The 25,200-nt window shown below is 37.7% G+C and overlaps 1 protein-coding gene across 2 annotated transcripts in view; it reads right to left on the bottom strand.

Moving 5' to 3' along the window:
- ITGB8 (integrin subunit beta 8) overlaps positions 1-25,200 on the bottom strand; it is a 48,894-nt gene that overhangs the window by 12,254 nt on the left and 11,440 nt on the right. For both annotated transcript variants that reach the window (XM_063324984.1, XM_063324983.1), the window contains exons 2-9: positions 20,880-20,965; positions 18,025-18,199; positions 14,927-15,173; positions 13,218-13,383; positions 10,327-10,485; positions 5,315-5,410; positions 5,133-5,222; positions 2,341-2,475 (exon numbers count right to left, since the gene is read on the bottom strand). In XM_063324984.1, the coding sequence (XP_063181054.1) occupies positions 2,341-2,475; positions 5,133-5,222; positions 5,315-5,410; positions 10,327-10,485; positions 13,218-13,383; positions 14,927-15,173; positions 18,025-18,193 (1,062 nt within the window). In that variant the 5' untranslated portion in view covers positions 18,194-18,199; positions 20,880-20,965. The remainder of the gene's footprint in view (positions 1-2,340; positions 2,476-5,132; positions 5,223-5,314; positions 5,411-10,326; positions 10,486-13,217; positions 13,384-14,926; positions 15,174-18,024; positions 18,200-20,879; positions 20,966-25,200) is intronic.

Genomic DNA, 25,200 nt, shown 5'->3' with positions numbered 1-25,200 from the left:
TGCCTAGCTCCTGGCCATGTCATGGCCATCACCACCATGCCCCAGGTGCTCACCCCAGCAGTACCCCCTGCAGCAGCAGCAGCCGCCGTGGCTTTCCAGAGTCCGGGCCCAGGACCCTGGATCATTTTGGTGATTAGATGTCTGCCATAGAGTTTGCGTCAGTCTCTACCAAAACTCTTTGACAGCTCTGACATCTGTGATACTTTCACTGGATAGCAGTCTTGTATTTCACAATTGTTTTTTGGGTTTTTATTTTGACCAGTAGGTTTCTGACAGGGTATTCTCACTAAGGCTATTTAGCATGCTGACAGAAAACGACTCTTCCTTGTCTCCTCACAGAGAAAATATAATGAAGAGGAAAAGGTGAGAAAGGAGCCCAACCTTTACTCTTTACCACCAAAGATTTCTAAATTAAAAAAAAAAAAAAAAGAAACCCAGAAACCCAAAGAAACTGATTGCATACGAGGTGGAAACTACCCGCAAAGACTAAGACCATTCATTTCTCATCGCTGTCTCCCCCTCCCGCTGCGCCCCCACACGAGAACAGCCGAGCCCTTGGGGACAATGGTGGCTTTGTGGCGAGTGGGGCTGCGGCTGCCTACACGGACAACAGGAGAAGAATGCTGTGCAGAAGCATGCGCTTCTTAATGTTGTATTGAGGGGGCACACAGGCTTTATCTCGCCCTTTGCTTTTCTTCTTCTTGTTTCTCAAATGCGCCACTACACACATAACCCCTCAGTTGCCTACGGTCTCTGCGCATGAGACTTCTTCCCTCTGGTTACGGGGCAGAAGTGTGGCTATGCTCTAATTAATTCATACGGCAGGTGCGTATCACATGGGGAGGACAGGCTGCAGCTACAGAATGTGCTTTTTATTCAAGACAGAGCCCTTCTAGAAAACACCATCTTCATGTACAATACACCACTGGAGGAATGGCAGGGAAATGGGAGGGAAGGCCAAATCATGTCATGAAATTTGATGGGTCTGAACACAGCAGCAGAAAGATTAAATGTATTGCAACTAAACAATACACCATGAACACTGACACTTGCTGATTGATAGCCAAAGTTAGTTTTGCACTCTGAAGAAACCATAGGATTCTTCCAGAATATAACACACTTTGTGTTTTGGTAAGAAAAGGAAGGAAGAAGGATTAGACAATACGAGGAATGTGAGAATTAAGGAAAAGCATTTTGCCTGTAAACAAATACTGAAAGAAGGATTTATGGTTAAAATAAATTAATCTCTTGAGGATGGCTCATTTTCAACAGCAGTAGAGGGTTAGGACCACATGCAATCTGTTATAATCAGCTGGCTTGGCTTTTTATTAAAAAGAAACAGATATAAATATTTTTCTTTTCATTAAACAGAACAAATTCCAGTCCTATTTCTTCTGACATGCACAGGGAATAACACTGGAGAAGAGATGAGTTAAGAAAAACATAGAAAACCTCCCTTAAACTGTACAAGCTAATCATCAGCAGGGCATGCAGACAAAATTCAGAAGAACATAAAACGCATCTAAATGAATATATTTAAAATTCACACATTTAATCTACTGATTTGTTTTGCTATTTCTACACACAGGCACAAGTAAAATCACACCAGCTGAGATGTGTGTACATGTCAAGAAGGAAAGAACTCCTTGACCCTGCACTCCAGAAACACAGACCTCTTCCTGGCAAGCTAAATTAATTACTCTACTAGTCCAAGCAATTAAATAAATATATCAAGGCACAGAGAAGTTGTTCTGGGAAGAAAATCATGTTCCTTATATTAGCCAGACATCTTCCCCCGCATTTTCACGGTGCATGATGCTCCAGTTTTACAATCCGTTTCATTCAGTAGATGGCACCAATCCAAAAGGGGATAAATCATTTTATTAATTTGATTTATAAAATAAACTAATTAACCACAACCCTGATTGTGCATGAAGACTACTAGAGAAAGGACCGGGAAAGGTGGTGTCTTAGTACAGACCCAAGGAACACAAATTCCAGTGATTCTTTTCAACTGGGTGATTACCTTTCAGCCTCTTTAGGTACAGATTTCATCACAATGAACATGGCTATTGTGCCCAGTGGAGGACAAAGGAGGAGAGTTTTAATGGACGTTAGCTTTCAGGAAAAGCTTTGAGCCTTAGTTCCATGAGATTAGTGAGAATTAAAATAAGATTCAGGAAAAATAAAACCGGAGAATAATAGAGAGTCTGTAGTCATTAATCGCATAAATCCATTTTCAGTTTAAGTAAATCCCTAGAAGATTTCACACCATTGAAACCCAACCGAACAGAAAAACAAGTATTCCACTTCCTTGAAGAACGAGAACTATCAACATACTTCTTCATTATATCGCACATTTTTACATCCTTCCATGCCAGTTTTTTTACTTCCATCAGGACAGATTGCAGTGATATTGAAATGAAGACCTTGCATCTGGTTATCGACTTGAATTTTCACTTCCGAGATTAGTTTCTGTAACCAGAAAAAAAGTTTTAGTCGCTTTGCCTCTCAACATAGCATGTGCATTAGTGACTAACACCAAGTACGGCTACTGTATCTGACTGAAAATGAAGAAAGCTTGTCTGTGTGAATAAAGGAATGAATTAAAGCATTGTTTCCCATATAAAGACCCGATTACGTTCCAAATATACACAACCAGTGAACTGGTAATTCTGATAAAGAGGATTACGTTTTCCAGATAAAAACATTTTCAGCTTTTCTAAAATGGTTTTGAGACTGTACTTTTCGCAATTTGAAAATCTATTCTAACAACCGCACACAACAAAAACTGCTTATTGTTTGGGAGACTACACTGCCTTTTAGACACACATTTAAAATAAAACAGTAAACATACATACAACTATTGCTATCCAGCAGAAAAGGTTCCTAATTGACTTGACACTTTATAAACTTCTGCTATTTTGCACCTGTCTTGGAAAAATCCTCTCTGAAAACTTTTCTCTGAAAACTAGACGTTTTCTTAGGGTGATATAAAGGCTATTGGGATTACTCTTACTGATTTATTTGGGTCAGATAGGACTATATAAATCAACAACTGGTTGATTCCCATTAGGGCTTTTTTACGATATAAAATAACGAAAAAGCCAGCTACTTTGTAAGTTGTATTTACTGCATGCTCTAAAATCCTACTTCCTTCCAAGAAGGAATATTGCTTTTAAAATTTAAATTTTTAAAAATTTGTAAAAATGTATTAAAGCTGTACAAACCGACAAGCTGAAAATTGCACAAAGAGATTATTAAAATTCCTGGCATATTAGTATATAAAAAATTAGTTCAGTGGGTATTTTTACTGCTACAAATGGAAATTTAATTACATGAATCTAAACACATGTTTATCTTAGTAACTTTTTGAAAATTAGTGACTCATCTTTGGCTTTTTAGCCAGGGATTTTCAGCCAGGGTTTTCCACAAATAAGCCTAAGGTTTCCCTGCTTAGAACAAGAGTGCAAGAGGCCCACTGTCATCAAACATCAACACTAAATTTATTTTCTTATCTAAGTACTTTTGCTTTCAAGAAAGCAAAACATTCAAGCCCTGTTCACTGTGTGTTTGTATATTACAAGCCCCTAAAAGTATGATAAAAATCTCAAAGTATCAAATCCAATGAAGTTTAGGATGGGAAGGAAGATACTGTGTAAAAAATGAAAATAAAGCAAGAGCAAACTGGGGGTGGCTGGAGCAGGAAAGTCCCACAGAATCTTTCATTGAACTAAATCATTATTTTGTAAATTTTCGTTTCCTCTCCTTGAATGTTTGCCCTGCACTGTGCTCTAAAAAACCGGACACAATCTAGGATGGACAGTGTAAAAGTGGCACACAAAAGGACTATGATCTACAAAATTTTTTGCCAGCAATTTTCTGCAAACCTCCATATTCAAAATTAGATTTCTCAATTTTATAACAGAAAGTACAATATAGTGAGAATTTCTCTGCAATTTGATTCCACCTAATCTCCTCTGCTTTTGAATGTCTTTGCCTTCTGCACATTTCCAACATGACAGTGAGGAAAACGTGCACAAACCCATGCTATTGACTAGGAACAGACATGGGACTTCCCTCTTCATTATAGCCAATTTTCTGAAAGCAAATAGCCCTATTTGGATGATTAACCTAGTACAATGGATAAATTCAGCCTCCCATGTACAACTGATGAAAAATAATGTGATATATCCTGAAACCTTGCATATAGTTTATAACTGAATTTTCAACTTTGGGAACTTGCGTGTTTGTGTAACTTGCACACCTTAACAGCATTCAGCCATCTAACCCATGACGTTAATTTTGATGCTGCTCCCGATGCTCTAGTACATCAAATGTACACTACTTGGCTTCATTTTCAAAGCTGTTTATGCCCCCTCTTACCAGGCTATCTTTCATTCGCTATCAAGATGCCCATTTCCACTTTCAAGCTGCCATTCTCTGTCAATCGTGTGGAAAACAACTTTATGCTCTTTACCATACTATTACTTTCTCTTTCCCATACTATTACTTTCAGTTGAGAACTCCAGGAAAGAGTTCACAAAGCCATTTCCATTGTTCTCTCACAAATCTCTATCAAAACTCTTCCTCACTGCCATGCCTCAAAACCCTGAGTCATTACACTGCTTTGTGCAGTGTAAATCCCGCTTCCCACTATACCCAATGTTGTAAAACTACCTCCTTCTAAATTCCCACTTGTTGTCCATTTTCTAAGAATTACGCTGTAAAACCCTCTAGATACTGCACTATCTTTTTGCTCGGAATTTATATGGTGCCTAGACAATGGTGTCTGGTCTGTAACTAAAGATCTGAGATGCCAAAATTCAAATAAGTCAGACATTTCTTTTGAAGTTACATAGCAACAGGTGCAGAGAATCAAACAGCATATTTAGAAGCGTCCTCAGAAAGGAATAAGTGCTAGCTCTTGCCTTTGAGACACCAACAGCCTGGGAATTTGAGAACTATTGTGGGATAGTGTCACCCAGCAACCTGGACATTCAGAAAAGTAGGGAACTTATCCTCATGGACTTCAGATAGAAGCCAAGATCCTGGAAATTCTAAATTGAGATTATGAAAGGTGAAAAATACCCCTACAAATATGGCATACAACATTGTCACTGTCATCATACCTGATAGGCTTCTACCACCAAATCATTGAGATTTGCTGCTTGTGATTCTATCTGTCTTGCAACAGTACCAGGCAATAGAGGTAACAGATCCTACAAAAAATACAATCATTTATGCAGTTTTAATTTTTAATATAAATATTGTGCTTTCAAAATTGGAAAAAGAAATCAGGTTTCTAACCTACTTTATACCAATGGAACTGGCTTCCTTGAACTGCAAAAATAACATTGATGTTATTGTCAATCAGTTTTTCAGAGAGCTGCCCAAGAGACGGATGCTCCTGCAAAATACAACACAAAAGAGAAGACTGCAAATTAGCAGGGAAAAACCTTGTATTTCACACATGATGCAATACAGGATTTCAAAACCACCCCAATCCTTATTTCTAAATGCACAGAGCAATGCTAGGCCTACATCCAAAGGGAAGTGGGACCAACCAAATAAACAGATTATGAAAAAAAAGTCATCAGGGCATCAGCCAGACTGTGACAGGCTTATCTGTTGCCAACTATGCAGGGGTGCTACACGGTGGGAGGCCTAACTCATACAGTACGATTTAGTTTGTTTGAGTCTGCTTAAGAAATGCTTAAGAAATATGGATATGATGTTGTCCATGGTCCATCTAGAAGAATAACAAGATTCCTGAAAATGACAAGTGGGTTCTTGTGCAAAAGTCAGAAAGTACAACATGAGGACACCAAGATAAGGTGTGCTTTTGGGAACAGCAAGGTGAGTAATTAAAGGTTTTCTTTCTCAGAAATGTGTATTTTGGCACCAGGGATCAGACACATCAGCTAAATGCCGCCACTAGGTCAGATTCTAGCAATGTCAGTATTCTCTACAAATCTTACTTACGGCTGACAGCTTTCTCCTTTGTATGTCCAAGACCTGCCTTAGAAGTGATGCTTCCAGCCTGCACCGCGATGACCTGCTACATTTTTTTAACCATGCTTGTGCTTGAAGAAGTTTCACTTCTCTCCCCAGTAATGACATTGCTCTATTTGGTGAAGTACCTATGACAGCATGTCCTCTGCCAGTGACCTGCCCTTCTACACTTCTCATTGAGAGATCTGACATGGATTTGAGAACAAGAGGTGTGTCGCTATCCCTTCATCGAAGATCTGGGGAAGCACAAGGGTGTCTGTGTTGTCCCAGAGGGCTTTGTACACCTGGGCTATGTGAAATCCCTCCAGCTCCAATACTCTAAAACCAACTGTATCTGAAAGGCACTGCTTATTTACCATACATCTGTGAATACTTCTCAAGAAGCAAATTCAACACTTTAATTTGATGAATAAACATAGAGAAGTGACTAGGGCTTTGACCTGTGTTTCCCCTTACAGAGATTTCATCTGGACACCTCCATTTACGTCAGGTCCTTCAACGTCTTTCCCCCTTATACTTCTGCTGTCTTTCTCTTCCTGATCTTTTTTACCATCTGCCCCATATTGTCTCTCTTTTGCACTAACACACTCTGTTTCCTGGCACAATTCATTTCTCCGCAGAGTGCCACTTGTTACTCAAGGCAACCCGCAAGTCAACTGCTCTCCTAACAGCAATCTGAATGCCAAGACAGCTGAGACAAAGTTATGCAAGGGGGCAAAATCCATTTTCCATCATATCGCACCATTATAAAGCGCCTCATATAGAAAGAACAAAGGAGTTTCTTGCTGTGGTTTGATCTTAGCCAGGGTCCAGGCCTCTCTCATCTTTTCTACCCTTTGATAAGAGATTATATTCCTTAAGATAAGTGATGAAAGGCAGCAATAAACGGACCTTCTTACAGCTGCAGCTGGGGAGTGTGCCACATGCAAGGGTCCAGTAAGCATGCATCCCACTACACAGCAGTTGTGGGTGAAGTGCAGCAGCAGTGGCTTTGTTGCCATTCTCAGTAGCCTGCAACACAGTACTACAGCCTCCTGCCTTCTCTATGACCACAGACCACAATGGTGGGGCCTCCATTGTGCTGCACAGCCCTACAAGCCACAGGCAACTGGCTGGCAGAACACAGACACACTAAGTGGTCCCAGGACACAGGCGAGTGAAGCCAGACATTCTGTAAATACCTCCTGCACTATAAATGTGTGAAAGATGGGGGTAGTGTTGAGACATCACGAGGTGGTGGTGAAGTCTTCTGCTTAACACATGACTTGTCTGAATTCCAGCAAAGTGGCCCTTCAGCATCTCTGCAACTAAGGGCAAAACTCTGGGATCAGTGGTATCAGAAATGGGTTTCCAAGCCCTCGTGAAACAAAAACTTATTCAGATGGAGCTTACTGAAATCAAGAGATGACATGCAAGATGATGTGCAAGGGCTGCAGGGACTAGATCCCCAACTACCAAGTCTGCTTACAAGTATACTTGCCAGCTCAAACTCACTAGTGTCCAGCTGAGTTAGTAGTACATTAAAGTCTCACTTCAGATTAGAAATAAATTGTTTTTATTAGAAGAGACTTTTTTTTAAAAAAAGCGTCCATAGACTCACACTATCTTTTTCATTTTAAGCATGTAAAGAGGTGACATAAAGAACGGTTGGTCACTCATGGAGCCTCATTTTGCTTGCTGTAAAAACCTTGCTGTACTTTATGTTTTTTTATCTTATCTCTTCCCACTACTGCTCAGGCGAATGTACTTTCATTTTAGATCATCTTTCTGGTTCCAATCACATCACTCATTTTATTATTTTAACCTACTGTGTTAAGCTGAGAAGATAACTAATACAGATGGTAAGTATTTCAGAAAGGCAGTTAACCAAGCACAGATCTAATTAAAATGGACTAGATTTCTTTCCTGCCTTATGCTTTTTTGCTGGCCTCTGTGTGACTGCTTAGCAAAAGTTAGAAAGAAACAGACAGAAAAGTGACTAACTGGAAAGACTCCTGATCTAAAGGTTAAGCTTCTGCCAATAAATAAAGCAAAGTCCTCTTAACTGGCACAAGGAGGAAATAAATATATGCCAAAATGCAATCTTCCCAAGAGTACCAGAAGCTAAGAATCAAAGTAGGAAAACAATGTGATTACAGACAGCTCTTCAATTTAGCACAGCACAACAAAATTGCATTGATAAGGAAAAAAAAAAGCAAAAATATGTTTCAGACGATATAATTTTTAAAAAGCTGACAGCCTTTCTTGACATTTCATTTAAATATCAAATAGCCTTCCCCCCCGCCCCCATTTTACTTGTTCATTTGAAGTTTCCTTATGGATCTCTATGACAAAAATAATCACAGGCTATATACTACTGAGAAGAAAAAAAAGCAGGAAACCAGTACACCTACCCTTACAGACACTATTGTGTTATCATGTCAAATCTACTCCAGAAAATATCCAATGCTGGGAAAGATTTCCGTTCTACCCCTTTTCTATGACTAAGTGCATGCCCACTATTACACGTGGGCATGCAAGAATTAGCCCGTGGTTGAAAAAGATATGGGCTAGAAAACACAGGGGCCAACCAAAATGTGCCACCACAGATCTAAGCATCTTTCAAGGTCATTTCATTTGGGTAGCTAAAAAGACCACCTTATTTCACAAAAGGCATCAATTGCAATAATCTGGGAGATTTCTTATTCTATATGGGACAGTAAAATCATCATCTTTCAGCCCAGAATCCAGAAAACACTTTCTTCAGTCAGCCATCAATCTGTCATAGTTCCTTAGAGATTAATTTTTTTTTTTTCTGAAAAAGACAATATCTTTATTACCAAAGGAATCCTGCACACCAGAATAAGATTTTTACCTTCATCAATTGTTAATAAGCAGAGCAAAATTCCTCTCATTTATAGCACTGAAACTGGCGGGGGAGGAGAAAGAAAGAAAAAGAGAGATAGGGACACCATAGTCTGTAAGTACGCTCTGCTTTGGGAAAGGAAAGTTTCAGGATTGTTTGCTTTAAGCAGAATAAAGGAAGGGGTTGTTTTTATCCCAGGGACACTGTAGAAATACTGAAACTGAACAGACTGGCTACAGAGAAATAAATAATCCTGACATCTGTGAGGGAATATCCAAGAGGTGACAGAGGGAGTATATGAATGCAAGAACATCAGATAATCGGAAATCCAAACAACCTTCCTGTTAGCACATGCTCAGCTCCCTCCTCTGCTCTACAAGGTCCCGAACACCCACTGATTCCCAGAAACCTCCTGTATTCCATGATCACACATCATACGGCAGCCACTTTCTGCTGGCCCACCATCCTCGTAAATACCAGTTGCTGGGATTGAATTCAGGTCCAGCCTGACTTACACGTAGCCCTCACTGACTTCACCAGCACATTGCTGGCTCGAACACAGGCTATATACTTTAACTAATTGCAGCTAGCGCTAAAACTGTAATATGCTCTAATGATACCACAGTTCATATTTCTGTTTTCTGGTGAATACAGGGCAATTAAGCAGTGATTCATGTTTCTTAAAGAAATGATTCATATTTATTTAAGGAAATAGCCAAAGCAATTAAAAATTACAAATCTTAGCAAAAAAATTCCTTTCTTCAGTCACTCATGACTACTTTATATATTCTTGAAGAAATTACTTGGAAAGCTAAGAATGTCAGCTGAAGGGGTATTATTTTGCTACAGCAGATTTGATGCAACTTTTTGCACAGGTATGTATTACCACACACTGGCTTTATACTGTGAGATTCAAATGTATTTCATGCTCCATTACCACAGCAAAGCTTTGTGGCACAAGAATATTTTCTAGTCCATCATGGTTGAATCAGCTCATTGCTGTTGTACGTCTTCTGTTTTACCAAGCCTTCTCAATCAATCAATGCATCTCTCCATCTTCTGACCATAAACCATGACCACTACCTTTGCCTTATAAACAGGATTGTGCAATTCTTACGTATTACCAGCTTCTTCGTGTGCAAAATACCATGCTAGACACTTCCTACTTATATTTTATACAGAATGTGTGTGATTTGTATGAGGTGGTAATAAAAAAACACATCAAACTCAGCAACACATCCTCCTCTGCTGTGCATTGTTGTCCCAGACTCCAAAATACTTTATCCCAGACAAAAAGAATGTCAGCATTTCCAGGTGATTAATTCGTCATTTCACGACTTGCCTACCTGGAAAAATACTATTCTAATAACTGAAATAAAAGCAACGCTTTGGCAGCAACCTAAAAACCTCCTTTACACAGTTTTACACTGCTTCTCTGAACACAGAATCTATGACATATACCTTACCATACTCGTAGCTTTGACGTACACATTATCTTTCAAATGACAGTTTCCATCATGGGGAATTACGATCCCCGCTAATTTACTATCAAGGGCCAGGTGGGAAGTTTGATCTGTCATCACGAGAAGCAGTCGCTTCGCTTCTTTACGCCATCCAATATGGCTCTAAAAAAAAACCAACCAAAATTAAGCATAAGAAAGCAGGAACTACCTATTTTCTAAAATAATAAATAACAAAATGAAAAATTAATGTGGAAGTCTACTTTCAGATATTACACTGCTTAGCAGCACTGAGTTTAAAGCAGCCTATTTAAAGCATTTTGTGTGGAAATAATATATCATGTACTACGTCTGAAAACTACCACTGCGAGTTAGAGATCCAGTTACCACTTTGTTTTTTAGAGGAAGATCTCTCAAAATATACACAAGTTATGCATTATATAGCGGGCTTGGGTAACAGCTGCCATGTTGTGTGTGTATGCAAATGCATAGCATTTGTAAAATTCTTTGGGATCCAAAAAGCACTACAACTGATAAATATGCATTCATTTGTATTGGTATTTGGTGCCCTCTTCTATTTTTACTTTTTATTTATTCACGTTATATTCTCATAATTCCATAATTTCTTTTTCCTACACAGCTTTCCAGAAAGGACATTGGCATATGATCAACAAATCAATACACTAAAATTTGAGTGTCTTCATGCACTTGCAAGTTGAGAAATTCCTTATTATGCAGCAAAATACTACATCTATCCACCATTTTAAGGGATTAATAGCAAAGTGGCATCCGCAAGGGTGAATTAAATGTGTTTTAGGAATTCAGTGATGCCAAGGAGGTAGCAGGGCAAACTTATATCTAAATTGGGTTAGGTGCCAATTTATATTTCCATAACATTTATTTCCCTGCAAGGAATAAACGGCTGCTTTAAATCAAACTTTAGAGGCACGCATGAATTGCCTCGTAATCTTTTTCCTTATTTCCCCTCCCAATTATTACATCTTCTTCTTCGTTAATTCATTTTTTATGCCTTTTTTCCCTTTCCTTGCTTCCCTTTCTACAACGCTGTCTCATCTCTACCTAATTGCCCTTAACACTACCAGGTATCTTTCATCTCATGTGAAATGTGTACCTGCAATACAGTCCATGTACTCAACCAGGCTTTGTGGCTTACTGTCTATCTTCCTTTCTTCGCCTTGCAGAGAGCGATTTACCTCCCTTCTCAGGTTCATTCCCTGCTAGCTCTGAATGGGGATTAAGTATCCCATAACAGTAGGGATAATAAATACAGAGAGGTGTGGTCTCTTTTCCAGCTTACACGTTAGGCATCAGCCTCTCTCAGACAATCCTAGACAGCATTCCCCTAAAGAAGGGGTATTTTAAGTTTTATTTATAAACAGTTTTTATCTTAATAGTTCCAAATTCTCCTCCAGCACCGCAGAAACTTCTTGCTCCTAAGACTCCATCATTTCACTTTGTCGCCTCAAGACTCCTACCTACATACGTCACAGCAACCAAAATTTTAAAGTGCTTCATGCCCTAACCTGCTACTGCTTGCAACAGGGATGTATTGGTTAAAGCAAGATGCAGCACGTTATAAAGTTCTGTTGTAGGCAAAATGAGTGAACATTAATGTAAATCAGAGTTCATGATGGTTGTTATGAATTGCACATTGTTCTCATCCATTTTGGTTCACAATTCAATTAGCAGGAAAGCCTCCTCGTTCTCATGAATGTTTCCATTCTATTGTTTTCGGAAGCATATATTATTCTACAGTTCACATGTCTTAAGTGTGGAATGTGTCCAATGAGAAACACCGAATTTTAAAGAATTTTTCCAAAGCTCCAGAATAATTTTTTTATAACAGCTGTGATCACGGTGTCTATGAAGAGTGGCTTTTATTCACCTGTTTTACAGCTCATCAAAATTTGAAAATAAAATTGGTCCAAACTATTAATTTTTAGCATAGTTTGGATTACTTTTTGTCCTTGACTCATTCTACTGCTCAAAAACAAAAGAATATGAAGATGGACAAGATAAAAGAATTGCCCTGACATCATCCCAAGAGATGAGAAACACATGTGATGTGGAACACAGATGTGATTTGGACAGGAGTTACAATACTTTCTTTAAGAGGACCAGAAAGAGTATCTTGTAGAGCGTTAGCAAACCCATGAATCAGCCAACTTTCAAATTTTCTATTGCAGTACTATGCATAGAAGAAAAACATGCAAAATAGCCCTTCAGAAGAAAAAAATTCTTATTATTAAATATGCCTATAGCTTGGGAACCACTGATGGAGATCTTTTCCATCCTCTTCTGCATGGGAGAGATGCTGATGAAATTTTATTGATATAAAAAAGTTATTTTTTAATTGATTTGTATTGTTTTTGATATAGATTCTTTAAAAGCCGAGATAACATTGGAGTGCGTTTGTTTTCTTTATCTACACAAGCAGAAATGTAACTCAACCTTCAATTGTCAAATACATTCTTAAGTAGAAGAAATGTCAAATGGCGTCTTCACTTAGGAACACAAAGAGGGCTTTAATATTTTGAAACTTTTTTTGAAATCGACCGAAATTAATACATGTGTTGTTTCAAGCAAGAAGCAGTTGCTTTCATCGTCCATGCTATGTTGGTTAGGCTGGTCACAGCCAGAATTTGAAGGACATCATTAACCAATACTGAAAAATATATCCTTATGATCTTTTTCAGTTTCAACAGGAAACAGATATGTATAGCTAAGGGGGAAATAATGCAAAAGGAGGAAGAAATCTTACTATTATCAGTCCTAGAACTGACATTTTGAATTCAGTAACACTGAGTGCCGTTGTACCTATACATATATATCCATGTCTGAACTTCTATTTAGTGTTTTGTTAATAAGCTCCTTACCTGGCACACAGCTGCTTGGAGCATTGCATCAAAACCCCCTTCAGGTGTATCAATATTCCCAGAAATTTTTTGTTTATTCACTGCATTTTTGAATTCTGCTATATTGTCAGTCAGGGATAGCACGTGAATATAACCGTGAGGAGGCATACAATCTAAATTATAATCACTGTACAAAAACAAAACAAAACAGAAATCTAAGACATTCCATATTTTCCATTTGAAGGAGATGTAAATACCACATCCCTATTAACCCATAAAATTCTGAGAGTATATGATCCCTTTTGGAATGTCTACGGAGCGGTACAGCTTTGCTTTTCATTATCCTGAGAAGGGGTTATCGCACTGCAACATTAAGATTCTTTAACAGCTCGATACACAGGCTACTGGATCAAAACTAAAATAAAATCTAACTTCGTACACCTACTAGCAGTAAGTAAATGTACATGAAATTAATGTTGAGATTAGTGACAGGTGATTAAAAGGACGGGAAACTCCATTTTCAGTAACATCTTAGTTCTAAATGATACTTTTTGAAATCATGCATAAGGGAGAAAGCATGAAGTTTGATATAAGTAAGCTAATGCCACAGCACTTATACAAGTCGTTGCTCTGCGACCCATTTATGGCAGAAGCTGAAGTGCTCCCCTGATTCAGAGATGCCGAGCAGGTTTCAGCTCACTTCTGTTGCATACAGTGTAGGCATCCAGACTACAACCTGCCCGCCCCCAACTCAGCTGGCAGTCAATGAAGAGAAACCGGCACTGTAAGGATTAATACCTCTCCAGATGTCTACTTTTAGGCAAAAAGAATAGTGTCCTAGAAGTGCTAATTAATCTCCACTCGCTATATAGACAGTTTAGATGATTGCTGTATACATAAACATTTATATCTATCTAATAAATTCCCCTACTAGTGCCCAATTCAAAAACCGCTGAAATCAAAAAAAGATGCTTATGGACTTCATAGAACTTTGGATCATGTATTCCCAGGAAAGATAACAACAAGCAAGAAGGTATGAACAGATAATCTTCACTTTTCCAAGTATTATGGTTTATACAGATCGGAATTTATTGTGAATAATCGTTCTCCGGAGGGTTTTGGAAGTGATCCCTCACTTTAAGTAAGTGTTGAACGCAAGGTATAAAAGACATGGTATGAAAAAGGAAATGCAAGCCAGAACACCTTTCTTATTTAAAATGGGAGTTCCTTCGTATTACAACTGTGGAATTAGATCAGAGGATCGCTTTTGTACATTAAATGAGCTGAAAGAAACTGCATCACATCAACAAAAATAGTTTTAAGAAAAGAGTTAATGCATACACAACCAGACACCAGAAGAGAAGGCCTAGGTCAGAAAGTACAAAGATTTGTGATGAATCTAGGCAACATATATCCAAAATAACTAAGAACACAACAGTGCGCTATAAAATTGAGTGCAGAACATAGTCAAATATGCAAAAGCAGCATGTTGTTTGGCTTGTTTTGCTAAAGAAAATACAGCACATTTTTTCTGAAGTCACTCCCCAGACATTTCATAAGTAATCATTGTATAATAATTGTCAGCATTTTCTTAGGAACTTTGTTGGCGAATCAAGTTATAATGAAACAAAGACAGGTTCTGAAGAGGTTTAAAAATAAACATTCATAATGCATATTTGTGTAATTAAATAATTTTTCAGTGGTAGAGTAGATATGCAAAGACTACGTACCTGCATTGGTTATGGATTCTACCTGGATGAATGCTGATATAGGGTGACACAGTTTTATCCACATAGGATCCAAATCCAAGTCGAAAATCAAGAGAAATATTCTCCATCTTTTTAGATAAAGCAAATCCAACGGAGTTTAGTTTTTCTATATTGTTGTGCATAGAGGCTGAGACATCAACTAAATAATAAAGATCCACAGGGTATTTCTCTAGAGGACGAACTTTTAACATAAAGTTTGCTTCACTTCCTGATTCAAAGGAAACAAATCAGTTTATTTACTATTTTTGAATGGACACTCTTAAAAATATGTTTATCTTTGTAGCAACCTCAGCACAAAGTTGTTTGTGTCAGCAAACAGAAAAACAAACAAGAAAACCTCCCAAGAGCAAATGAAACCTTGAAGCATCGTTCAAAAATAAGCTATAAAGGGTCTCTTTATAAAACATCTTGTTGTGTTTTTTTTTTCTTGCAAGAGCACTGTGCAATTTATTGTAAAATTCTTCCTTCTCCCTATTTTCTTTTAAATTCCTGGTTATGCAATCCCTTTGGCACTACACCAAAAGCAGTTATGACTCACTAAGGACACAGATCTGCATACAAATTGTGGTCAGTCACTTCAAGGTTGACACTTCTAAGTATGTAAGTGTGTCCTGGTTTAAGGTAAAACAGAATCAATTTTCTGTTCAGCAATTTTTTAATTTTAAGGTCTCTTCTAACTACCTGCACACTCTGAAATTAACGGCATAGTGTATCCTGCAAACAGTTTGTCATGTGAGTCGAAAACTTCATGTGTACCATACAGACAGCACAGCCTGAAAAACTCATGTAAATTATGCTTCAAGTTTATACCAATCTATTTCCAAAGATTCGATGAAAAAACTCAGTAGGATCAAAATATTAAAAAAAACCCCAGGTTTTAATATTAAAAAAATCCATCTTTTGGTGTATACAATCATCTTTTATTTCAGGATGATGAATGTCTGTCTCTCCTACAGAACCCCATCACGTTCTCATATGTAATAAAAATGTTAATGCTTTGGCAGCCACTAAAAATAGTCCCTACATTTTTGCTTGCCAAATACTCTGCAAAGCCAGCAAAAAGAGTGAAGTGACTGGAGTATGGGCAGCATAGGTACAGTAATGCATGACTTCAAATTGTTCTTTATTCTACGTCACTCAAAGTGTGAGCTCACAAAGAAATGAGGGAGGAAGATCTTTCCATGATGAGGGCAGAATGTAATTCAGTATTATGCAATACAGCAAAGGACAGGAGGAAGGGAGACATTATAGAAGAATTATGCAGGTTTTCAATAAAAGCTATCCAAACACATACAAAAAGAGATTCCCTAAAGAAACCCCACCTGAAATGTGACTTATCTGTTAATGACATTTACTGATGCATATGACATTGCTAGATAGCATAATTAAGGTACACATAACAAAGATCTGACCCAGAAAAGTTAAACATGCGAAGTACTTTCTTCCAGTGGCCTTTGAACGTAATCCACCTGAAAATGTCAGGATTTGTCTGTATCAGGTCTTGCACAAAAAAACCAGAATTTCAGTGTGCTGTAATTTATGTGTTTCCTCTTTGCCAGTGTAAATTGAATGACTTTTTGTAAATGACCCTTGCAGGTTTCCAGTTTGCATATGGCAAGCTGCTGAGTGCAGCTCTTATTTTTTCCCATGTAAATCCTGACAGTTGGGTATATGTAAACAATGACAAAAAAAAACAGTATCAAAACAAAAAACATCTTTGTCTGCATGATTATACTGTATCAAATTTCTGTTTTGAGGCACAACTATAGCTGTATATCTGTTTATTTCCCTGGGGAATAAAATAAGGGCAGGATGCCTATATATCAAAAGTTATTATTCTGGAGCCCTCAGAATTTCATTCTTCTGCCTCCCTGATGCAAGAACTTCCACAAAGCATACAGAACCCCAAATTTAATTTCACTATTTGCTGGCAAAAAGGTTCATTAAACCAAAATTTAGAAAATTAAGTCTTTTCTGTGAATCCAGTATGCCTTTGGAAGTAAATGTGATTACAACCACTTCTAGAGCTACCTCAGCTCCTGAGACCATTTCTCAGTGCAAAGCAGAGTATCTGTCATTTATTTGGAAAGAGAGTGAGGAAAGGAGAAGTGCTGATGTTGCTTTCTCAGTTTTATTATTATAAAGACTGAAAACCAGAGTTCCTTTGTGTTTTACACCCATGCAGACCCTTCCTTTTTCCCCTATAATTGACAGAAAATTCTCTTTTATACAGTGAAGATCAGCAAGATACTTTTCCTATTCACTTTAAGTTTTTCTACCAAAGACTGATCCCTCTTAAATGACATATTTCTTTCTCCAACTATAGTTTGCAAAAGAAAGAAATAAGTTAAATTTTATGATAGGAAACATACCCCACACCCCTTTGTATCACCTTCCACTTCTGCTGTTAGCTACAGCTATTTTAGAGACAGAGAACATACATTGATTTAACTCAAGTTCAGTTGAGGGCAAATAGAGATGTACTAGAAAATCTCAGATCCATAAAAGGACTTGCAGATTTTATCAGGGCCAAGTGTCTCACATTTTATAAATGAAATGTTAGGCAGTGAATATACCTAAGTGTCCTTTAGGAATCCAGTCCTTTCTTATATATTGGCTTTGATGTCTTCATACTTGTCTAGTCAATGCACTTAAAAGTAACCAAATAATTAAGAAGCTTATCAAATCATGAATTTAGGAATTCTAGCCCGATTTACGTTCAGTAAGGAATACAGTTTATATGCATGTAAGGGAAAACTATTTGTGTAAGTGGCTAAAGAAAAAGAACAAAGAAACCACAACAGAAAACAGAAAAGACTAACTACTTGCATTTTTTCTTTTCCATTTACTACTTGCATTATTCTGACCTTCAGCTGTGTTTGACAGAAACACTTCTTGCTGAAGACCGTACTTGAATCATCGTAGTCCTATGATATAAAGTTATAGCACCATTCTTTAAAATAATTATTCCAGTGGCTTCTTCACAAAATATCTGTACTGAGTAGTACTTTATTTAGTTTAAATTGACTATAATATCAATGTGTTAGAGACAACCCAACCTGGACGCAGCTGGACTGAAACTTTTCCTGGTGTCACTTGTGTATTTGTTTCATGGTCACTGGGTATTTTAACATGAACTGTGGGATTTTCCACAAAATCTGATTGACAGCCTCTTTTCATTAAGTTGAAAACAGTGTCACAGCGTCCTTTCTGTGTTGCATCGGCCATGAAATCCTGTTTTATAAGAGACAAAAAGTACAAAACAATCTGAGCTGAAAAAAACAACTGTAATATCTTCAAAGGAAAGAGAAAAACAAAATAATAGACTTTGAAACAATAAACTATGCTACTATAATTGCATAAATTGTAGAATGAGTTCATGGAAGCCATATGTTTTTAATAAGTGCAATGACAAATATTTACATTAGAACGTAAACCTAAGAGCCACAATGACTTTTTTCTACAAAGGACAAAACTTTTGTATGAGAAAGAGGATCTTGCACAATCTGAACAAGCTGACTTTGGAGAAAAAGGAAACCATGTACTGTCACTATGTCACTAAAAAAAGTTCTGTGCTATGCTATGAGTTAGTTATACCACGAAAGTTAGTTTTCAGAGAAATCCACTACTAACGTTACTCAGGCTAGTATTTAAAGCAGAATTTAAAGCTGCTTTAATAAAAAAAAAAAGTACAGAATTTAAAGAATTTAAAGCTAGTATTTAAAGCAGCAGAAGTCAGCTTTAGATTTATCTAACCTGAATTTGTCTATCACAGATATTTAAGTTTTACTCCATACCCTAGACCAGATCCAATATAATTTCAATCCCCAGAAAGAGGAAACTATGTAGTACAAGACTGGACAGTTTAAGATGCCACCAACATAAAAAAGCCCCTTTAACAACAGAAAAGTGATTAGTAGCCGGATGATCTCAGAAGCGGCACATCCTTTGTTGCAGTGAAAGGGCAAAGCTGCCAAAATTGTGCCAACATGATCCAATGCAAAATTCCTTCCTGACCACAAATCTGATGATTAACATGATCCCGATCATGCAAGGAAAAAAAAAAGACAAGATCCTTTGTACTCTTTCAAAGCATTGGTCCATCCCAGCCACAGCTGGAGACCAAACAATGGACAGTCTTTGATATTTCAGAGGCAGATGGGGAAAATAAACAATCATAAAGTGCATACAGCCAACTGTGTATTAGAGAATAGTCCTCAAGACCCTGAAAAGACCAGAGAAAGCCCCTGAAGAATGAGATTCAACAGTCATGTACCTTGCTTTCCAAGTTCCAACTCATTTTTGTAGTCTATCTCTGATATATTTTTTCCATAACCTTCTTTAATGTAGACAGCAGAGACAACTTTTTTAGGTTACTGCAATTTATATAGCCTTTTTGATGCATATACATTTCGAAAAGGTAGATTTTTAAATGTATAAAGAACTTCGCTACTCTCATTGCTAACACTAATGACTGATAGATACGTAGCATTTTCTGCATTTGCTGTCTGTGGGTACGACGTCAAAGCATCTCAAGTGTTGGGATGATTTTCTCATTAAAAACATTGTTTAGCAAAGCAGGCATGCCAAGCTGAAAACCGCTCCTGTAACTTTACTCTGGAAAATTTCTACCTGCATTAATACAGGTTTGCATTCTACAACCATGGACGGGTGCATAGGTGAACCGGCTATCAAAGCATGGTCTAGGAGGGTTTGACAAACCCCTGGCTTCCATGAACAACTCTCAGGATAGACATCAGAAGTGAAGCATGCGAAGAAGGGCAGAAGTGAAACCTGGTCAAATCTGAGCGCCTAGTTAGAAGGAGACCTACTGCAGCTCCATGGCACTGGAAAGCTAAGAAGGGCTGTTCCATGATAAATACAGACGTAGCAGGAAAAAATTGTTCTCTTTGTAAGATAGGACATCAGGCCACAATAATGGACCACTCCACATTGCAATCCATTGTGCCATCTACACGTGCTCTAAGGCTCCTCTTGGAAAACAAGCCCTCCATGTCTCTACTGCATTACTTTTCCTTATATTTGTTTCAGACTAAGTTAATCATTCCAAGACACAGTATCTTGGATAAAGTTACTCAGGTGCCTTACACTCCTTATCTCTTCCAGGCACACCCTAGGAATTTATCTACCTTCTCTGCTAATGAGAGCTACTACAGGTAATTTGCATGTGACCTTCAAGAGCGTATGAGTTTGTAATTGCCAGTGATATTCTTAAAAACCTTGCTCCTCTGAAGCACTCAAAATGGTCCAGCCTTACTCGAATCATGTAATCAACTGGTTTTTTTCTGTCAAACAACCCCAGAAATTCCTGTACTCCTACAGTTCGCAAAGCAATAACAATTTCAGAATAATTCTTGCTACCTAAGGTCTATCTTCTGTGTAAGTCTCAGAACTAATAGTTTCAAGTGTCAAAATAAGAAAAGTATCATTTTTTCCATTTGTGACAGGGTCATAATATATGGTGAAGTCAAAGTTAACTCCACTGTTAGTAAAATTGCTAAATGCAATAGGCATATACGTATAGACATGCTCTGATATATAATGAGGACTTATTATAAATTACTGATAAGTAATTTTGCTTTTGAAGCCAAAAACTGTTGAACTCTCAAAGTTACTATAAGTCTGCCAAAGCTGTCTACAAAGCAGATGGAACGCATTAAAAAGTTCTCACTTTATTTAAAATTACTGCAATTTTCCAAATAAAAGGTTGTATTTTCTCCTTTGGAAACAAAATATATTTCACATGATTTCTCAGGTTCTGTCTCCAGAGGCCATTTAAAGACTTTCTTGCCATTTCTCACCATAATTTTCACAGTTTAGAAGTCTTTTATCTTTATAAAGATCAGAAGCAGCTAAAATATACAGTCACAAGTAAATAAGCAAAATGCCATACCTCTTGAGCACACCATCCACACTCTGGACCCAAAGCAAGACACTTTGTGCATGTTCCTGCATTTGAAGTGGCACATCTGTTTTCCGCTGCAATGAAATATAAAACCAAACATTTGTGATTTATGATGATATGTGGGAATTGTAAAATACCTAATTTTAAACCAAGATTTCAAAAATTACTTCACCAGATTAAAAGTGATGACAACGTATCCAAACAGAAGTAAAACAGAACAAAGGCAGCCCGGTGAGGGAATACTCGCAGCATTTTTTTTATCTACAGTTTAGAACTATATGTACAGATTGAATAAACTCCATTCTCAAGGCCAAATTTTTAAGATCCTGATTTAGAATAATTTTGAAGTGAAAGTTTATCTTTGGCATGTACCTTGCTGATTTACTGCCTAACAGAAAAAATTTACCAGGTAGCTTATCTTTTCATAGACATTTTCCTTTTAAGTCATTTACACTTGACTGAGTTATTCATTATTCACTCTGCATGGAACCCAAGATATTTTCTCACCTTCTATAAATATTCCCCCTCTGCATTTTCTGGAATGAATAGTTTCCCAGAAGAGGCAGACTTCTTTTTGTTTTTCCAGAAGCAAATACAAATGTATCCAACATTAGTGTGTCACAGATTGAAGACACATCATTCTGTTCTAACAACTGCAAAAATGGTGCCTAACAGGTCTATCAGCAAAGTCCTTTATACCCTTTTCACACCTTCGTTTTATAGGTCATAGCTACTCTTTGCTATGGAACTCTGGCAGTTGGAATTGAGAAGAAGAGATGGCCTTTTCAAGGGACTCAGTCAGCTCAACCTGAATGTCAGCATTAGCGTATCTTTTCAGCACGTTCAGCCCAAGTCTCTTGAGGACCAGCGTGCCTCTACACCAGACAGAAGCCACCTGCCGAGACTTACGCGGAAGGTGCACAATATGACTCTTCAGTGCACAGTAGTAGTGCTGTTTAACAACACCGCTTTGTGGCATATTCAGCATGGCATACTATAAAATATACTAGAAACAAAATAAAATTAGTTACTGTATACCGGAAAGGCTACATCTGTTAGTTTGTCCATAGTGATAATGCGCCTATCATCATACCAAAACACTTCGAAGGTTTGGTTTTCATCCAAAGTTTTGGCTACATGTACTGCCTCTCAGATTATTTCTTTCCAATCTGCAATAGCGAAACCATCTCTCTTTTTAGAGTAATGAGAACAACTTCTCACAGTGAAAAGCTATCTTAGGAAAACATGTACTAAAGTATCTATTTTGTCTTTAACTGCTTTCAGCTGTGAATTCAAAGATGAGATCCCGTATCACGTGAATAGCTAGTCCTCAACCGGTCACTTTGAATAACTGATGATCCAAGGAACTAATCACAGCTTGCAAGTTATTAGTATCAACAACAGATATACCATTATCAGTATTAACAAGATAGAAAAGCCTAATACAACACAACTGCAGAATTATACTGGTAATATATAGGTTATTGGCAATTTCATTAATTTCAAAGGTCAGACCTATATTCTATTTCATATAAATGGCTGTTTTCAATTTTTACCATGCAGGGATGTGAGAAAAGAAATGTATACGAAAGGGAGAGAAACTCTTACAGATACAATAGAAACAATAAGCTGAAAAGCAGCCCAGGAACAGAGGGAAAACTGATGAAACGGTGGGAGAGGTGGGCAGGGATAAATAAAGGAGGAGTCACTAAGGAGGGAGAAAAGAACAAGACAAAATCCCAAAAGGTTTTTGTTTGTTTGTTATAAAAACAAACACAGCAAGTTTGACTTGGATGTGAAATGAGAGCAAGCTCATTCGGCATTGAAACAATATAACTTCTTTGCATTTATAAGAAGATGGCAACAGCACTTTACGTTCTGCAGTCTGAAAGAGCAGACCTGGAGGCCATAGAAAAAGTTACTGCAGGAGAGGAGACCAAGTATGAGGATTCCAGGTAGGTACCGACATGCGCAGGGTTACAGAACTTGCCACAGAACCCTTTCTAGACAGTATTGGTAAAGCGCAAAGACACAGGATGAAAAGTTGTTGAAGGAGAAAAAATAAAAGGAATGTAATTGTTCTTGGCACGGAAACATCGCTCCCATCTTCCACTGGATACCAAAGACAGCAGAGATGAAAGGCATTATAAGAAAAAGTGAGTAAGGTGATGGATTTAGTAAAACTGTCAAAGGACAAGGAAAGATATGAATTGCTGATTTGCAGCATAATAGTGGCTAAAGACCACCATGGGCCAAAACAGGGAGGAGATGACATAAACTTTGAAGTTACCAATCAAGTTAACATCCACTGTAAGACACTGAGCTGTTCTGATAAGAATAAATAGTTGACAGAAAGAAATGAGAGATCTGTGCTTCTTGTTATACAGATAAGTAGTAAGTCAAATTAATTCCTGGTCGCTATAATCAGTAAACTAAAGTAAACTAAATAATGAGATTGGCCTAATTAATTTCCTGCATTAATGTCTGAAACTCCTTTCCTAAAACATATAATCCTATCTGCATAACAAACATTTCCCAAATCAAATGGCATTGACCATGTAACAAAACTTTAACATCTATTGTAATATGCACTTGCTAAAAAAAGAAAAGTATGTGTCTATGATGCATTGGAAAACTGACTGAAAACATAATTGTCCCTTTTTTTTTCTTTTTTTTTTTTCTGTATGGTTGTCTTATTGAATCTATTGAAGCTTGATTTAGTTTCTCAATACAGCCTGTCTGGTAAAACATTGGCAGGGGGAGGAGGTTGTCTCTATAAACTGCTAAAGCAGAAGAAAAGATCTTGAAATCCAGTTTGGGTTTTCAATGTGATCATGGCAGACGAAATGCTTTAACAAATGAGATACACAGTATTGCTGGATGCAAATCTCTTTGCTGATAACTCGCCAGTCTCAAGAGCTCCATTTTCGCAACATGAAGTCATGGATTGGCAATTGACAAGCTTGGTACCACTGGCTCAAAAAGTTGATTTTTTTGGAATAAAGAGAAACTTGAAAAAGGTTTATTAATGCCCAAAACACATTCTGGCTCCATCACTACTGTAGGTCCCAAGTACATAGTCCCTTAAAACAGTAACATTTACGGACATGCTTTCATTCACCAAATATTTACTTACAAGCCTACTCTAAAACTGTAACTGATTTAGCATAAACTTTTCAGTTTCTTTTAAAAATCATATGCTAAAGCAAGAAATTTTTTTTATGAGTTGGCTCGAAGAAGAACTGAGATTTTTCCTGCCACTTCACCAAAAACAGAGTCCAGACAAGACTGAGTTACAGTTCAGCCAAAGCTAAGGGCAAGTTTCTACTGGCTTAGTTATAACTGATGTATGCCAAAAGGTATTTTCAACAAGGGCCAAATTTTGTGCTGGGAACTGCGCAGGCATATGCATATAATAAAAAGTGAGTGCAGCAGGTTAAACCGCACTTTTCTAGCCTCCTCCACAAAATACAACTGTGCTCCAACAACTGCAGCTATTTACAGTGATCACAGGTGTGGCAAGCCTAAACTCTCAGGAACAAGAGGGATCAAGGCAAGACAAATATCATATATGTTATAATCATATCCTGCCTCCCTATTATGAAAATAACTTTATCACAATCAGGGTATTTATCTCAGAGATGGAATAACAATAACACATACTGACGTTTGAGAAGAGATGTTAAACAGGTTTTCAAACAGACAGCACTTTGTTCAAGTACAGCCAAGAATTCGGATTTATATCAACTTCATTGTTGGTACACGTTTGTGCTGTTTTTGGAGGATGTACCATTTGCTTTCTTAAAAGAGAAAGCCAAAATATAACTAGCAGCTTACACTCCCTGATCATGGTCCTCAGACTGTTGAACACTAGTTAAGGCAAGAAGATCCAAAATTACCTAGCCTCTGCAGAGCTTATTTTCCTTAAATTCTGCATCCAGTCTTGTTCTAGGGCAGCAATCAGCCAGGCTGTCCCTCTCCACTGATAATGTGACCTTCAGTAACTCGTGTGTGGCATCACGACTGAGGGAAGCTGCAGCTTTTATGCAGTACACTGCAGTTACCTTCACCTTTCTGTCTTGGGGAGCCAAGCAAGGGGACTCCTGCAGAGGGGACAGCCAGTAACTGCCCCAGCTAACACACAGCTTCCCAATTCACTTTGGCTGAATGTGCAGATACAATGAAAAGCATTGTAAAAATGCTACAGAGGGGGATTTTTTTTCCATGATTATTGTGTCTGACACTTACTTGCTCAGATTACAAGGAAAAAATGAATGCCTGTGCTTTAACTGCCAATCCTAAAACCTGG

This window comes from Chroicocephalus ridibundus, chromosome 2 (assembly GCF_963924245.1).
Source record: "Chroicocephalus ridibundus chromosome 2, bChrRid1.1, whole genome shotgun sequence".
Classification (NCBI taxonomy): domain Eukaryota; kingdom Metazoa; phylum Chordata; class Aves; order Charadriiformes; family Laridae; genus Chroicocephalus; species Chroicocephalus ridibundus.
This window is presented reverse-complemented; position numbering and strand designations above follow the sequence as displayed.